General features: G+C 41.1%; 1 protein-coding gene across 10 annotated transcripts in view; it reads right to left on the reverse strand.

Moving 5' to 3' along the window:
- Positions 1-2,207: 2,207 nt before the first annotated feature.
- The window catches only part of TCF12 (transcription factor 12), a 762,188-nt gene continuing 746,650 nt past the window's right edge, over positions 2,208-17,745 (reverse strand). For 9 of the 10 annotated variants that reach the window (XM_030189018.1, XM_030188990.1, XM_030189004.1 and 6 more), the window contains 3 exons: positions 15,352-15,584; positions 6,842-6,995; positions 2,208-4,528 (listed from right to left, as the gene is read on the reverse strand). In XM_030189018.1, the coding sequence (XP_030044878.1) occupies positions 6,853-6,995; positions 15,352-15,584 (376 nt within the window). In that variant the 3' untranslated portion in view covers positions 2,208-4,528; positions 6,842-6,852. The remainder of the gene's footprint in view (positions 4,529-6,841; positions 6,996-15,351; positions 15,585-17,745) is intronic. The other variant, XM_030188982.1, reaches the window with a different exon arrangement.

The raw sequence follows: 17,745 nt of genomic DNA on the forward strand, positions 1-17,745 counted from the left end.
TTGCTGGAAACATTGCATTGGTTGCTTGCAAGGACTCGGGCCTTTTTTAAGGCACTTTGTTTAGAGTTTAAGTTTTTGGAGGGTGCTTGCCAAGAAGGTCGATCTCATTTGGTGACTGTGTTAAAATTTAGGGCAGTCTCTAGAAGATGTCATTACTGTTAGCTTTTACTTCAACAAAAAATGTGTGGTTTAAAGCTGTTTTTTCTCAATAATTTTTTTGTCGAAGCTGTTTGCTAATCTTCCTTTTAAATTATGCTCATTGGGGAGTTATCTTCTATTTCGTAAAGCCTTTTAACATATTTGTTTGTTAGGCCTGGAGGTTTGTAATATTTGCTTTTTATTATACTTCCTTAAAATTTTGTAATTTCTGATATTTGTTGTCAGTTTTTTTTTAATTGAATGTAACTCACCTTGAATCTTATATTAGAGAGTTGGCGAGAGATAAGTCCTTCATAACATAACATAACATAATGGATGTCCCTAGGAACACTCCCTCATTGAGGTTGCAGTTTAACCACCTTAGGGCAGGTGGCGCTAAACCTGTTATGTCAGAGGCCGAGTCAGAGGGGTGGGTTTCAGGCAAGGAAGTGGTTAAATTCCTTGAGCCAGAACAGTTCAGACAGGTCAGGAAGCAAGAGGCTTTCAGGAGAGAGGTCCTGAGGGAAGATGACTCCATTTATCTTTATCTGGTTGGGTAGACTGGATGGACCATACAGGTCTTTATCCACCATTATTTACTATGTTACTATGTATTCTAAGCTAAGCTACAGTACCCTGAGGACAGCATCAGGGAAGTAGTGTGGCTCAAGCTTAACTCTTCAGAGTGGGTGTGTGAAGGCTATCAAGGTAGGAGATAACCTTGAATTGCATGCAGAAAGTACTTGCTTTTGATGTATGCCTGGAGGGAACCCAGGAAGGTGTTAATAGACTCTGCATAGGGTTAGGCTGAGAGCCAGCCCTAAAGAGAGAGTACTGACAGTGATATGTGAAGAACCAGAGAGAAATAAAAGGACTGTACTTGTGCTGGACATAAGCTTGTGAAGTAACAGGGAGCACATGTTCAGTCAAACAATAAAGTCTTTTCCTTTTTGCTTGCAGCCTAGTGTGTATGACTGAGTTTGTGCCCGATCCAAGCCACACCTCAATCAAATTACCACATACCACTTAACTTACACAGATCAAAGTGATGTACAAATATAAAAACAAGGCATACATAATACAAACTAAATTAAAATATAATAACAGGAACGTCATTGTTTTGATAGCAAGACCTAAAAACAATCTTACAAGAGTCATTTGAATCAAGCTTATTCAGAAATTGTATTCTGCAGAAAAGGTAGTCTATGATATCATCACCATCTAATACAGTATGAAAGTCTTCCTTAAAAAAGAAAGTCTTCAACAAGCATTTAAACTTTTTAAAATTCTCTTCTACATGAAGATAATTTGGAAGATGGTTCCATAAAAATTGTGCCAAATAAAAGAATGCTTTAGATTGTGTCGATTCCCACCTGACATTTTTTTTTTAAAGATGGCATCACTGATCTTGTAACAATCTCAAAGCCCCAGTAGTGGTGTATGAATTGGTTAATGAAAATAAATAACTTATGCCTTATGTGTCAAGATTAGCAACTTAAATTTGATTCTATAAAGTACTGGTAACCAATGATATTTTAGGGGGAAAAAAGGGGTGATATGGTCATATTCATACTATGTATTTGTTCAAACCGTAATTGGCTAACACCGCTAACGGTTATATGTAAGCCACATTGAGCCTGCAAAGGTGGGAAAATGTGGGATACAAATGTAACAAATAATAGTAATATTTTCTATGCGCTGCATTCTGAAGTGTTTGTAAATGTTTCAAATTTGAAATTGAAATTCCAGAGCAGACTACATGAGGAATTAAACCCAAATTTGTGGGACTACCCACTTTAACATAAATTAACAGTGTGAATGTAAAACCAAAATCTGATCTTGTCAACTGTGGGCCTTGGGTCCACAGTTTCAACTGTTTACACCATTTTCCACTCCTTTATATTTCAGGGTGAGGAAAAGTGAAAAAGGCCCAGGAAATGTAAGTTGCCCGATTCACATTTCTAAAGGAAATGAGCTCTGATTTATACTGTTACCACAACACAGTTCTACTCCTTTCTCATGTTTTTTTATGTGATTAAAGGAGAGAATAAAAACATCAAGTAACCATGTTAAAAAAATGGCACATTTATTGCTACATAAATGTTATATACATATTGTGTTTTCTGTTACATAGACAGAAAAAATTTTGAACTTCTTGCTGCTGGTTGAAAAGGTTTATCAACAATACCTTGAAATTTGACACAGGGTACAAATCTGCAATAAACCAACAATGGAAACTGGAGAACAAGATGAGAAGCAATTCATCTCGGACAATTAGCTCTTACAATACTCCATAGGTACTACACGGTATGCTATAACCCTACTATGTTCTTAAAATGCTATTGTAAATTTCTGATATTAATGAACAGGTTATGGTAAATAACCCTACATTTTTACTACCTAATATAGTAAAATAAAGTAAGAAACTTTTTACTGAAAACTTTTTTTTTGATTTCAAAAATCTAGAAAGAGTAATATTTAGAATTCAAGAAATTTTCTTACAAGATTATTGTATAAAAGACTAGCTACAGTGAAAAATAAGCCAAATGTTTTTTTCTTTCTATTTTTATGAAGGAAAGCTTCTGGGCATACTGCAAAGTCTAATATAGCCATAAAGACAACAAGCTTAGAAACAGGCTTAGATGGAAAAAAAAAGCCAGGCAGTGGGATGTGATCACTTTCACACGTCATAAGCAACCATTTTTGTTTAAAGCTGATAAAACACTGAAATGAAGACTGAGGCCACAAATATAGTCAGGTGTTATTTGACAGTAATTGCAAATTATAACAGAAGAAAGCCCACTAAGTTCACAAGTAACTGAAATGTTAGGAACCATACAAATTATCTAGTTTTCCGTAAGCCTGTTTTGAGAATGGTTGATTTTGTTTTTTTAATTTTTTTTTTACTCTTTAAAATGACAGTAACTCAGGTGGTTAGACTATGAATTGGTTCATTCATTCTGTTATGAGCTGATCTGCCACCGATGACATGGGCAATGTTCGAACACTAGCTAAGACAACACCAGTGAACAGTTTTTCTCTTAAGTTCATTGTAGTGGAAGACAGTGTTCACGGAAGTTTCAAGAGATCAGGGATAGAAGGATATTTATCAGCACTTTTCTGGTGGATCTTTGCATTCAGTGGTAAAGCCGAAATAAGGCTCCTCTTCTTGGGAGTGGGCAGCTTATTTGTAATGGATTAATGTCACATACTGAACCCCTTCTGCAAGACAAGGCCATAAAGATGACAGGAAAATTGAAGCATTCAGCAAGGAAGGACTAGTGGCCATGCGCTTATATTCCATCATGTGATCTGCCTACAGCTGCAGTTTGTTCATCTTCACACTACCTGCCAAGGTGAATCTCACCACAATTTCAGCCTGAAACCTCCTTTGAATTGTAACGTATTTTGTGCTTACTTACAGCTAACACTTTACATGTACTATATGTAGTATGTACTGCCTGGAAAAAAAAGCAAATCTAACAAAGTAGATTCCCCAATTTACACATTACAAAGCTTTACTATGAAGCCTAGAAGCCTAAACATGTTTTGTTTATAGTTACAAATAAAACAATGTTTAATTCAGGAAAATGAGGTGGGGGGCAGGGGAAATACATCTTCTTTAAATCTAAGAAATGCTACGATCATAGTACTGCTCCAGACTGTAATCTCTTCTACAAGTGCTAATGGCTTCAAGCTTGGAGCGCTGCCATGGAAGGTAACTATGACCACAACTGTTCAGATTACCAGAGACCAAAAATAACATTAAAAAAAAAAAAGAACTATTCCAAGGAATATTTCCTATTGCATGGAAAACACTATTTATATGGCAAAAGGAACGAAAAAGGCAGCCAAAGACTTTTCCTTCCCTTTCTTTAAGACACTAATAGGTATGCTGGGAATGCTAAGGGTCAAAGGTTGCCACGGCTTTTGTTCTCTGCACATGAAGCTCTAACAAATGCTGGCATCAGTTGAAATGTTATCGGTTTTCAAAACAATAACATTTTCCCTTTATATGTAGACACTTATAACAGTTCCATAACAATAAATAAAATTTGTAGATACAATGCATTTGTCAATTCAGTTTAGGCACAAGGCAACTTCCACAATGTGTGGAGACAGCACGAGAGTTTGATTGTGCAGAAGCGAAGCACGGCTTGCAACAGAATGATATGTTCAGAGTATTCCATGGGCTGAAATTCTAGGTGAAGATTTTCAGCTTTTCATTTCCGGTGCAGATATTTGACCAGTTACTTTGATCGTAAGATTGCATTTGGGTTTCTTGCTTCAAGTGTTTTATCCTGTCAGATTTGTGTCTTCATAAATGTTAGTTGTCTATGTCCTTGTGAAGAAAGGTTACCTTCTATATCCTATTGATAGCTCTGGAATTCTAGAATGAAGATTGAGAGGGAAGACAACATTAGGTTAAAAAAAAAAACTTTCAGCAAGCACATGTCGTGTTTAAATTTAATTTTGGCATTTATAAATTGCTTAGCAATCAAGTTCAAGGCGGAGAACAATCACACATTATAAACAGGTAAATACATAGGTAACAATGCAAGAACCTAGGTGACAGAATGCAGGGTGCCAATGAATTCAAAGACAGGATCTATAGCTGTCATTTTGACATCATATCAATGCATTATTTTACAGCATGGATTTAGCACAAAAAGAATAAATGTTTTTTTCTCATGCACAACAATTAAAAAAAAAAAAGAATCTACGAAAAGTAGATTTAGCCAACGTAGTGTTTCATAGTGTTGGGTGCACAATGCTGAGTTATAAATATTTGCTTCTCTTTGTCTTTTTGTAGATCTAGAACGTGTAATGACTTCCCTGTGTCTAAAGATTTATCCTGATAACAAATGTGGGAAGATGTCTCCTTTACACAGGTGTAACATCAGGGACTCAAGTGATGGCAAGATATGTATCTTAGGAGTGTAGTTATGAACACAGGCTACTGTTAAGACGTGCTATTTTACCACTAACTCATGCCATTTTATCACAAGTCCCATTTTTTATGCAATGAGACCTAATTACTAATTACTGAGGCTAACAGTAAAGTAACATGTCTTAATGGTAGTCCATGTTAATAACTTATGACCAACTATTATGTAATCTGCGTATACCACATACTGATAAAATTGGATCAATTTTCAAAGGATGTAGGTACAAAATTTTTAAAGTATCAAAGTCAGCCCTCTTAGAAAATTAACTTGATATGAGCTCTTAAATTTAGGAGCCTAAAAAGTGGGCAGATACAGAGGGCCCCCAAGCAGGTCTCAAACCTGCCCCTCCTTGGGGTAGAACCTGCAGTCCCGAATAAGGCAACGTTAAAACCTGCATAAACTAGGCCTCCAAATTTGCAGGGCAATCCTCCAGCTTGGTCTCCGTGGGGTTCTCTTACTGAAGGGATGGGCTGGAGACCTCCTCTGACCTGCCACATGTTTAGACTCCTGTTTCTGCCACACAGGAATGAGACAGACCTGATCCAATATGGCCGCAGGAATGAGACAGACCTGATCCAATATGGCCACTGTTCCTGCTGGCAGACTTTCAGTGGCTACAGTTATCATATGCATGTGTCCCCTAACTAGCTCCTGCTGCCAAGCAGGAGTCAGGAACCCTTCATCTGTTATCCCCTAAGTCAAGTGTCTCTCCATTGCAATCAAGGCATAAGGAGCTGGCTGTGCTGTTGATATACTGGCTTCCACAATCCTTGGGGTAATGATGTCAGTCAGGCATGCCATTCTCCAAATCTAGCACGTCCTGAGCTGAAATACTCAACCCCCCTCCCCCCCACAATACCAATGGAGATTCCATGGTCCTGCCACCTCTGATTTCTATTGTTTTCATCTTCTTTTTTTTTTCTTTATTGCTGCTCAGTTTCATCACAGAGGCAAGGGAGAGGGGAGGATGTGGGGATACTGCCAAAAATGGAATCACCACCACTAGTAGTAGTACCAAGAGACTACTGCCAGCCAAGCTGAGGCCAACAGGCCAGGTCTTGGGGCCAAGAAGGGTCCCTTCTTTTCAATCAGAGAAATCCCTGAGAGCCTCAACTAGCCAAGGACTCAACTACAGGGCCACAGGCTGCACCCCTAAAAACAATTCTGCTGTACCACCTGCTAGAGGCAGAGAAATACTGGCAAGTTCCAGGCAGCACCACTCCTTATACTGCTGCAGATAAAGAACAGCTCAGAATCTCTGCCTCCATCTGCTGGTAGGGTGATGTAACCCATTGGTCTAGATTGGTATAGCATGATAAACAGAAGACATTGCTAGCCAAAGTCCACAGCAGTGCTTTAAGTTCTATAAACAATGAATTTTCCTGGGAACATATAAATTTCCTCATTAACGCATTTTTGATAAGATGGTTACAAGGCACTTTATGGTACTGTACCATATACTTATACAGCATTGTGTATTAACTCAAACTGTTTGGTACAAAAATCATGTGCCATATTGTCATGAAGAATACATGGCCAGGGATTGCCAATAAGTGTTTGTTACTATTTGGAAATGCTATGAAATTTGAATGTAAAAAACCCCCAAACTATTTAACTAACTGGTTATGAAAAATATTAAAAAATGAGTGGTTTTGAAGAGGCCCACTCCCACTGGTAGATGAAAAATTGTCTGAGCAGTGAAATTTGTATGTTCCTATCTTTCCCAACCAGAAATACAACAAAAAGAAACCTACGTGGCTGGTGTTCACATATGACCCATAGGGTTGGTAGATTCGTTAAGTCCAGGGTGTGCTCCTGGGTGTGTTGGAGGTGGCTCTGCCGATACGGCAGAAACTTTTTCTTCTTCCCTTCTCTTAAGGCAGGCTGCTTTGGGGTTCAGGTTCCTCTCTACAATTAACACAGAAAAAGAATATCATCTGTAGGGATAAATAAAATTACAGGAACCAAAAACAGCCTAACCAAGTTAGATAATTATTTTTTTTATTTATACCTTTTCAGTAGTGAGCCCTGTGGGGACAGGGTATTTTCCTGTCCCCACAGGGCTCACAATCTAATTTTGTACCTCAGGCAATGGTAGGTTATATGACTTGCACAAGATCACAAGGAACAACAGAGGTATTTGCACCAGGCACCTCTAGCTGTCAAGAGCTCCAACCACTAGGCAACTCCTCCACTCATCTGAACTCTATTGACCTCAGCTGTCCAAAAAGATAAAGCATAAAGCTGCAAACCTTGAAAGTCTGGTTCAGTCCCCTTGCCTACCACTTTTCACATAACTTGAGTAAGCTTTTGAATTATAAACCTTCTGGGCAAGGAACACTACAAATGTATGAACAAACCTGTCTTTAGGCCCATGAAACTCCCCCCCTTCCTGCATCCTGAGGGTTGGTATACTCTTCCAACAGTCTCCTGCTTCTTCCAAGAGAATGCTTGCTATCTGTCCTATTACTCATTTCTGCAGTAGCACAGGAGAAGTGAAAGTGTGTCTTGTGGGGAGCAAGAACGCTGAAATGACATTACTAAGAAAACTGAAATATGGGCCATATGCACCCACACTAAAAATGCTGCACTCTGAGGGGCATTTTCGATATGACGTCTAAGTCCAACTTTGGATGTTTTACATAAAATGTCCAAACTCTGAATAGGAAAGAAGGTCATTTTCGAAAAAGAAAAATGTCTAATTTTTTTTTTTAAATACGGTTTCAAATAAGGTTTTGTGCTTTGGATGTTTTGTTTTTTGGTCCAATTTTGAAAAAACAAACCCAGCGTAAGTGCAAAAACATAGAGATTCATGTGATTGGGATGTAGGAGGAGCCAGCACTTTTAGTAGACTGTCCCCCAGACATTCCAGGAGAGCAATGGGGCACCCCAGAGGGCACTTCTGTGCTCTTTATAAATATGCTGCCAGGTACACATCTCACCTTTGCTCCCTTGTCCCTTGAGCCCTCCAAAACCCACTACCCCCCATTGTATACCACTACAATAGCCCTTATAGGTGAAGGGGGCACCTATATGTGGGTACAAGTAGGGTTTTGGTGACTTTGGGAGGGATCACAGTTTAAATCACAAGTGTGACAGTTAGAGGGAGATACAGACCTGAGCCCCCCACTCCATAGTGCACTGCACCGACCACTACACTACTCCAGGGACCTGCATGCTGCACTAATAGACCTGACTTTAACATCTGAGGCTGCCATAGAGACTGGTAAGTCATTTTTTATTCACATTTTTTAGGGGGTGGGGGGGATCAGTGACCACTGGGGGGTTATTGGTGGGTCACCCCTGATTCCCTCCAGTGGTTATCTGGTCACATAGGGCACCTTTTTGTGCTTATACGTTATAAAAACAGGTCTAGCTCAAAACATCTAGTTTTAGTACTGGACGGTTTTGTTTTGTTCCATTATGGCTGAAAAATGTCCAAGTCTTAGAAACACCCACATCCCGCCCTTAACACGCCCCTTGAGATTTGCATGCATTGCAGAAGAACAGCATAGAAAAATATCTGAAAAAAAGGTTTCGAAAATACTGATTTGGATGTTTTTGTGAGAAAAACGTCCAAATGCTGCTTTTGCCACCAACGTTTGTCTCTTTTGAAAATGAGCCCCTCTGTCTCTGATTGTCTCTCTTCTCCTGTGGCCATGACACACACTTTCTATTTAGAATGTAAGATCATGCTGCAGAAAGAGGAAGAGAAAACACATATGGGAACAGACAGTGGAGTGCTCTACTGTCCCCAGGATACCGTGCTGTTGCTGAAAGAGGGAGGGGCAAGGGAAGGATAAAGGGCTGGGAACTGCACAGGAGAAAATGCAGGGAGAGGAAGAAAGGGGGAAATCACAGGGCAGCTGGATGGTGATGAGGTGACAACAGAGTTTGAGAGGAGAAAATAAAGGACAGTATACAAGGTTAGTCCTTTTTTTGGGAAATGCATTAGTGCAATAACATGGCATACTGAACAGTTTGACAACTGCCTGCAGTACATGGTCACAATGAATGTGCACAATTATTACAGCTAAAATTACACATATGACATTCTAGCAAAGAGAGAAGGCACTAACATCATGAAAATGATAATACCGATTGAAAAAGGAATACAGAATACTTTGTCATGCACAATCATTGAACAGAATGAGTAGCTGAAAGGAATGTTGACATCATCTACCCTGAGAAGGTAAGTGGCAACATACTGGCGATATATCTGTGCAGAATATATAACAAAGAAACAGCCCGAAGCAAGACAAACTTATCCACAGCATTAACTATGCCTTACTTGAAAGAAGTAGTTGCCTTAATGCCCTGCTCAACTCCAAACACTTCAAACATCAAACAAAACATTATAGACAGAAATATTAAAAATGCTTGTTTGATCTCTGCCAAGGCAACTCCACTAAGGAAAAAGGTTCCTGCATTGTACATAGCCTTCTGATTTATAAACGTGTGTCATCATGTCGCCTACATTATGTAAAAGAGTTTGAGCACTACTATCTAGAAATATTGGAGTTTAAATATTAAAAGAAAGTACTGTGGAATACATTTAAATTATTGCAGAAATAAAGGATTGCGAGCATTGCTCTTGAAATAGATAAGGCACAAACTAAATGAATTCATTGAGCTTTTATAACATTAGGTGACTTATAAATTTATTATAATGAACAGAAATCACTACGGTGTAATAAAGATGAGGCATGTAATAGTTCACAAGCAATTAGCAAAATGGAGTCAACAGAAAACAAAGAACAATTCAATGTAGTTAAAACAGACATTTTACTATTTGTATAATAGATCTGTGAATAAAAGCAAAAAAGTAATTAGCTGATAAACATTAACACACAAAATGCAGAAAACATTTCTCAGTAGAAATAATTCAAAGTGGTCAGGAAATGTACCAAATATCAGGGGAAACCTAGCTATGCTTTCTGTCTGAGATTTGACTCAAGGATGAAGGGACAGAGATAAAAATACCAAGGTATAGGACCAATGTTCCAAAATTAGAAATTTGATATTCCGGAATTCTTACATTCAAACTATGGAATTTGGTGCCAGAGGATTTGGATTGGCATCTAACAATGTTTAATTCAAAAGTGGCTTGGACTAGTTCCTAGAGGAAAAGTCAATAAGTTAGGTAGATTTGTGAAAGCTACTGCTCATCTCTGGAAGTGAGCTGCAAGGCATGAATCTACTCTTTAGGATTATCTGGGTATTTCCTAGTGACCTGGATTTGCTACTGTTAGAGAAAGGATGCTGGAACTGATGGAACTTTAATCTGACTCTACATAGCACATCTTGGCCCTTATTTTAGAAGCCCTATTGGTGATTTACATGTGTAAATCAGGGGCGTATCTGAACTGCGGCGGTAGGGGGGGCCAGGGCCAGAGTGAGGGGGCACATTATAGCCCCCCCCCCCCGCCGCCGCCGCCGCCGCCATTGCCGATCCCCCTCCCCCCAGCCGCTACCATTGCCAACCCTCCCCCTCCGTTGCTCGCTTACCTTCGCTGGCGGGGGACCCCAAACCCCCGCCAGCCGAGGTCCGCGTCCTCCTGCCGCTGCCGCTGCCGGCTGCCTTTGGTGCTTTCATTTGTCCATTGAAGCTGGCGCCAACTAAAGTTTCTTTTGACTCTGACGTCGCTGCACGTTGTACGTGCAGGACGTCAGACTCAGAAAATGTTTCTGAGTCTGACGTCCTGCACGTACAACGTGCAGCGACGTCAGACTCAAAAGAAACTTTCATCGGCGCCAGCTTCAATGGACAAATGAAAGCACCAAAGGCAGCCGGCAGCGGCAGGAGGACGCGGACCTCGGCTGGCGGGGGTTGGGGTCCCCCGCCAGCGAAGGTAAGCGAGCAACGGAGGGGGAGGGTTGGCAGCGGTAGGGGGGTCCAGGGCGAAATCTGCGGGGGCCCAGGCCCCTGAGGCCCCACGCAGATACGCCCCTGGTGTAAATACTAGCATTTACACACGTAAACCACTTAGTGCACTAATTAGGCGGTACGCCAAATAAATCTGAAACTTGTGTATCGAATAAATGTTAGAAACCAAAGTTTAGAAAACCGGGATTTATATGTAATCTACAATATGTACATGTGGCAAGATGGCATGGTTTGAGCTGGACTAGGGTGGGACCAAAAATACATGTGTATCCTCCGTTTCAGAAGGGGAATGCATGTCTATTATCACCATAATCCACACTAGGATTTACAGCTGCTCCCAGGTTTGTTTAGGTTTTGTAAAACTACAAATTTTGGGAAGATCTCTACAAAAGGGATTAGGGGAAGTTGCCCCCTTAATTCCCTATGTTTTTTTTACCCTCCCCCCTCCTCAAATTAATTGTGCCAAATGATGGCAGGATCTGTACATATTTGGAAGCATTTAGATATGTAGGTTTCCACACGTACGTATTTATGCATTAGTGAATACATGTCTAAGTTCTGAAACACATGTATTGCCAACACTTATTGTGTAGGTTGCCTTTGTTGATGCTTTAGATGTTGACAATTGCAAAATGGCTGCTCCCATCACATGTTAGCCTGTACATATATGTGCATTCCTGCATGTACTATGTCATCAGATCCTTTTGTAAAATATTACTGGAATTGCACATGTCACTACCTGGACATCTTGATTCTGATTTCTTTATTTTTCCTTAAAATGGGGTTCCACATATTCATAATCATTTACTCATTACTGATCTCTGCTTCCAGAAAAATCACTATTTGCACTCAGTTATGTGTTCCCTTTTTATTTAAATGAGAAGTGTTTGTTCATTCTTCACATTAATCTCATTACTCATTTCCAGAACCACGTCAGTTCTTAAAGCAATTTTTATGTTTACTAATTATCCTTTTGTTTGTTTAGTGCAATGTTACATTCACATTTCACCTTTACTTGATATAACACCTAAGAGGAGCAAAGAGTGATCTTGGACAAGTCACTTAACCCTCCATTGCCTCAGGTACAATGTACCTTGAGCTACTACTGAAAAGGTGTGATCAAAATAAAATAAATAATATAAAACAGCTAACAGTTTACAATGGAAAATGCCAATTCCACTGTCTCCCCAGATCCAATCAATATAGGGAGCAAATTCCTGTCTAGAAATTGAATCCAAAGTCTGTGCAAGGCAATGTGCAATGCTGGCCCATTATTTCTTTTTTTAATAAATTGTGCATTGCATTGATTTTATCCATTTTATCTATACCAAGAACAATGCTCAGGGTCTTTTTCTGGCATGTTTATTTTTCACTCTGAGCCTTTGTTTCCTGTACTTTTCTAAGTATTTCTCAATTTGCGGGAAAACAGCACTAGTCTCCTGAATTGTTTAACAAGATTACAGAGTCATCATTTTAAATTTTCTAATGCTGCTCCCCTGGGGGCAGCCATCTTAGCATGAGCGTCACCAATTACCTTGCACCAATTGTTGTGTATCTGTTATGATGTCAGAAATCATATATTTCACACAGTGCACATTTTAATCCTTCTGATATGTGGGGATAACTTAATAACAGGGCACCAATGTCTCTTTGGAACTTGTTACTTCTTTCTATTTGTTCCCAAATAAATTGTCTTATTATTTATTTTATTTATTGCATTTGTACCCCACATTATCCCACCTTTTTGCAGGCTCAATGTGGCTTACAGAGTAAGGTTATGATAGAGTCAAGACATGATTTAAATACAGTTGATCATAAGCTGAGGTACAAGAGGATTTAGATGGGTGGATGTTGGGTAGGTTGTGTGAGAAGTGTTTTAGGTGTGTTTAGGTGGATTGGGGGATGATTTGTATCATTGAGGGTGACTTTTGTAAGCTTTTTTAAAGAGGTGTGTTTTCAGAGCTTTGCGGAAGCTGGTTAGATTGTTCATTGTTTTCAGGGTTTTGGGTAGCGCATTCCAAAACTGTGTGCTTTTGTATGCGAAGGTCGTAGCATAAGCCTGTTTGTATTTCACTCCTTTGCAGCTGGGGAAATTCAGATTTAGGAATTTGCGGGCCGATCTTTTGGCATTTCTGGGCGGTAGGTCCACTAGGTTTAGCATATAAAGTGGGGCATCTGCGTGAATGATTTTGTGCACGGTTGTGCAGATTTTGAACTCAATTCGTTCCTTGAGTGGAAGCCAATGTAGTTTCTCTCTTAGGAAGATTTTGAAAACTTTTTTATTTGAAAAATATGTTTTAGGTAAATGCTAAGAGATTAGGATTTTTTAAAAATTTCTTTTTAATTCAATATCATTTAATTGTTATTTTCCTGGATTTACTCCAGTCTTTGATTTCTTACCCACTTTGAATGTTTGAGGTATTAGTGGGCTATAAGGCATGACATGTAATGTGTGCACATATGCACATACATTTTTTAATTTATTTGGATTTTGCTCACACCTTTTCAGTAGTAGCTCAAGGTGAGTTACATTCAAGTACACTGGGTATTTTCCTATTCCTGGAGGGCTCACAATCTAAGTTGGTATCTGAGACAACAGAGGGTTAAGTGACTTGCCCAAGATCACAAGGAGCAGTAGTGGGATTTGAATCAGCCACATCTGAATGTCAAGTGCCACTATTTAAGCATATATATATGCAATCACTATGTAAACGTTAGCAACCTATGTTATAGAATTGTCCCTACAGTGACTGTAAAGTTTATGCACTCTGAACAGAGAGTACTCGCAATACTTAGAAAAACTCAAGTTAACTTACCATAAAAGATTCATTTGGACTGCCTGGAATAAACCTTGAAGTCTATGATGGCCTCTCTTTTCAATCTATGATTAACTATGCATGAAGACAATAAACTTGCTAATAGAAACACCTCAAACACTAACATGCAAGTTACACTGAAAAGCTAAGTCCTCTGTTGAAAAGGGGGAAGAAAAAGACTTCAGAGGCTCAGCCTACTGTCTCCAATTAAAGACAAACTTTCTGCTAAGTGAGCTTCATCGGTATCAAAAAACCTCCCCAATCGCTTCTTTATAATTGCATTATTTTTGAAAATTAAAAAAAAAATGTTCATATTAAATTTGTTATATCAATATGAACATATCTTCATAATTCCACAATGCATCAAACTTTTCCGACTGAAAAATATGAAGTAGCTGGGACACTAGTTTTCACGGGTTTGCTCAACAGAGTGCCTCTGTTTCACACAGGGGCGTAGCTACGTAGGGCCACGGGGGCATTAGCCCCCACAGATTACGCTCTGGCCCACTCTACATTTGACCCCCCACCACCGCCGCCCGCCTGCCACATCAGGTACCTTGTTTCAGGGCTGTGCCAACACGGTAAGCGAGGTAAGCATGGCAGGAGGGCGCCATCCTCTGGGGGGCGCCCCGCCGCACCATGCTTACCTCGCCCTCTTCTCCCCAGATCCTTTTCCTTTTTTTTTTTTTGTTTAAATTTACCGCTGTCCGGCGGCGTTAGTGAGGAGGCGGCGCTCCCCCGCCCCGACGTGTCAGTCTTCCCTTCGCTCAGTTCCGCCTTCTTCTGACATCAGAAATGACATCAGAAGAAGGCGGGACACTGAGCGCAGGGAAGACTGACACGTCGGGGCGGGGGAGCGCCGCCTCCTTCTCACTAACGCTATGCTGCCGCCGGACAGAGATATATTTAAACAAAAAAAAAAAAAGGAAAAGGATCTGGGGAGAAGAGGGTGGGTAGTGTAGCGATCGCTTTCGGGGGGGGGGGGCGGGGGGGCCAACTGCAGGGGGGCGCCGGAGACCCTAGGCACGGCCCTGCATTGTTTGCTGGCGGGGGTCCCCAATCCCTGCCAGCCGAAGAGTCTTCGTCAGCACCAGTTGACTCCGGCGCCTTTGTGGTGTGAACATCTGTTTCTGACGCTTTACATCCTGCATGGGGCTACATGCACGGTGCAGGACGTAAGGCGTCAGAAACAGATGATCACACCACGAAGGCGCCGGAGTCAACCGGCGCTGAAGAAGACTTTTCGGCTGGCAGGGATTGGGGACCCCCGCCAGCAAACAAGGTACCTGATGCGGCAGCGGGGCAGGGGGCGGGCGGTGGCAGCGGGGTCCAAAGTGGGGGGGGGGGGGTCGGTGGCTAAACAGTGCCCCCTCCACCCCGTCGAGGTCTGGCTGTGCCCCTGGTTTCACATAACGCTTCCTCAGGAGCAGAACCATTACCCATCGCGCTAGTGTGTACATTTTATGCAGCTTCCTTTTCTCATCTGCAATCTCCTAATGTTTAAAGTGAGAGATGCCCATGGTATTACCAAGTAATGACAGACCAAAGGCAAACTACTAACCTCTAACTTGTTGTTCTAGATTTAAAATGACTGCTACAGCCTGGTGAAGAATAAGCAGCTTTGTCTGTGGCTTTTCACTCTTCAGATGAAGCTGACACATGCGGCCCAGTTCCTTAAATGCTTCATTAATATCTCGAACACGTAGACGCTCTCTGGCATTGTTGGCCATTCTCCTTTCCTTTTCCCTTTCCAATTTCTGTTCTGGATTCAGATCTTCATCTTCATTAGTGCTACTGGTAAATTGAATAAAACAATGTCAGTGCCTGGACAGGGTCATATCTATACTGTTAAACTCAGAAAGAAGGTAAGAGGCAAAGGGCTTCACCACTCAATCACATATCAACAAATAATGATCAAAAAATCCATCTTAATAAAAATCACTTTATTGAAAGACTGCAGATAAAGCAAGAAAGGATAGCAGCTGAACCCTGACAAAACAGACTCACAAGTGCTTCCTGTTCAAACCTCCTCCAGTACTAAATATTTAGGTGAGTGGCTTCTGCACCAGGACCAGATTTAAGATTATGGCACTCAGAGGTAGAGGACTGGCAGGGAAGAGATCCTCCAAAGATGTGGGAAATAGAGAGCCTTAGTTTTAGAATTTGGTGCCGTAGGTACATATTTGTGCTGCCTATGCCTAAATCCAGTCTGCTCAGTATTATTTTTCAAAATATTCAGCTATCCACTGTAAGAGATGATCGGCCTAATATTCAGCTAGCAGCAGATAGTCAATACTGGGCCATGTCTGAGCACCAGCATTTAATATTTGGGCATATTTTGCCAGATAAATCCTAGCCGGTTAAGTACGATATTCATCTGCTCTTAACTGGCTAAATGCCAACTCTGCCCCCAGAAAGCTCACAAAATAGCCAGTTTCAGCTTAGGCCGTAACCCCCCATATTCTGTAAAAGTTGCCAAAAATTGCTCACACAAATTTGGGCACATATCCAATTTGCAAGACCAATTTAATTAAATAATCTAATTAGTGCCAATAATTGGCTTAACAAGCAATTATTGGCTCTAATTAAATTTAATTGAACTTTACGTGCGTAAATTTAGGAACAGGATCTGTGCCTAAATTTTACGCCTGATCTGAAAAGGGGGGTGTGGAAATGGGAGGGTCATGTGTGGAACGGGGCATTCCTAAAATTAACACGCGCTGTTATAGAATAATGGGGTAGGCATGTACATTTGCACTACGTTTCAGTTGGTGCAAATGGCCATACCTAAAGTTAGGCGTGATTCCTGGACGTAGGCACTATTCTATAAACCACGTCTAACTGCAGCTTATAGAATAGCGCTTTTTTCGGTGCTGATTTTTTTTGGTGCCATATATAGAATCTAGCCCTAACTGGGAATTTTCAGTGTTACTATCTGGTTAAGTGCTGCTAAATATGCCTGGCTAGGCCTGGATAAGCAATTTAAATGGCTAAAACGCTTTGAATATCGACCCTGATATTTTTTACGCAGCTAAACTTTATAGTAAATGTTATGGTAAAAGCCCCTTTGCTTTCGCCTTTATAATGGGTATTTCTGTTCCCACAAAAGATTAATGTACTTTAATCTGTTTCTGTGAGCAAAATTAGTAACTTTCAACTGCATCATAGAAGAATAACAATGTGTTCTTAGTTTAATCTCACAGAAAAATGATGTCTTCTCTTATTATGCTGAATTTCCTGGTAAAAGACAGAAATTCTTTATATGGGCATCACTGAATCAACGTTTGGGCCAGGAGTGGGCACCCTTTTAGGCTGCAATAGGGGGAGGGGCCAAGCAGGTGATCTGTGGAGGAGGATCTCTCCTGGAATTAGAGCCTGAGAAATGGAGGTCAAAGACATGCAATGGTAATATCATTTCCCAGGGGAGGACTGTGATCGGGGCCCTCGAGCAGTAAATTGAGGCCCATTTAGTCACCTGCCACCCCAACGCTATACCGCTGCCCCCCTCCTGCACCACCACCATCCCCGGTCCTACTTTGAAGGGTCTGGTGGTCTAGTGGCTTCTTTGGGGGCAGGAAAGAACCCCACTCTTTCCTGTCCGTTATTACTACTGTGTCTAGCAGTGGCAGCGGTGCCACTGTTTTTCAAAATGGCTGCCGAGACTTACCGCAGTAGTCTTGCGGGTCTTGGCAACCATTTTTAAAACAGTGGCGCCGATGGCACCATGCACAGTAGCAGCAGTGGGCAGCAGCGAGTGGGATTCTTTCCTGCCCCACAGAGGCCACCAGACCATCAGGCTCTTCAAGGTAGATCCGGGGAGGGCTGCAATGTGCTGTGATGGCGGCCAACTGGGCAGAGCCTATGGGCCCCCTACAGCCTCTGGAACCTCTAGCACTGCCCGGTTGCCCAAATGATCAGTCCGCACCTGTCATTTCCTGTCCATAGTCATCACTTC

This window comes from Microcaecilia unicolor, chromosome 1 (assembly GCF_901765095.1).
Source record: "Microcaecilia unicolor chromosome 1, aMicUni1.1, whole genome shotgun sequence".
Lineage (NCBI taxonomy): Eukaryota > Metazoa > Chordata > Amphibia > Gymnophiona > Siphonopidae > Microcaecilia > Microcaecilia unicolor.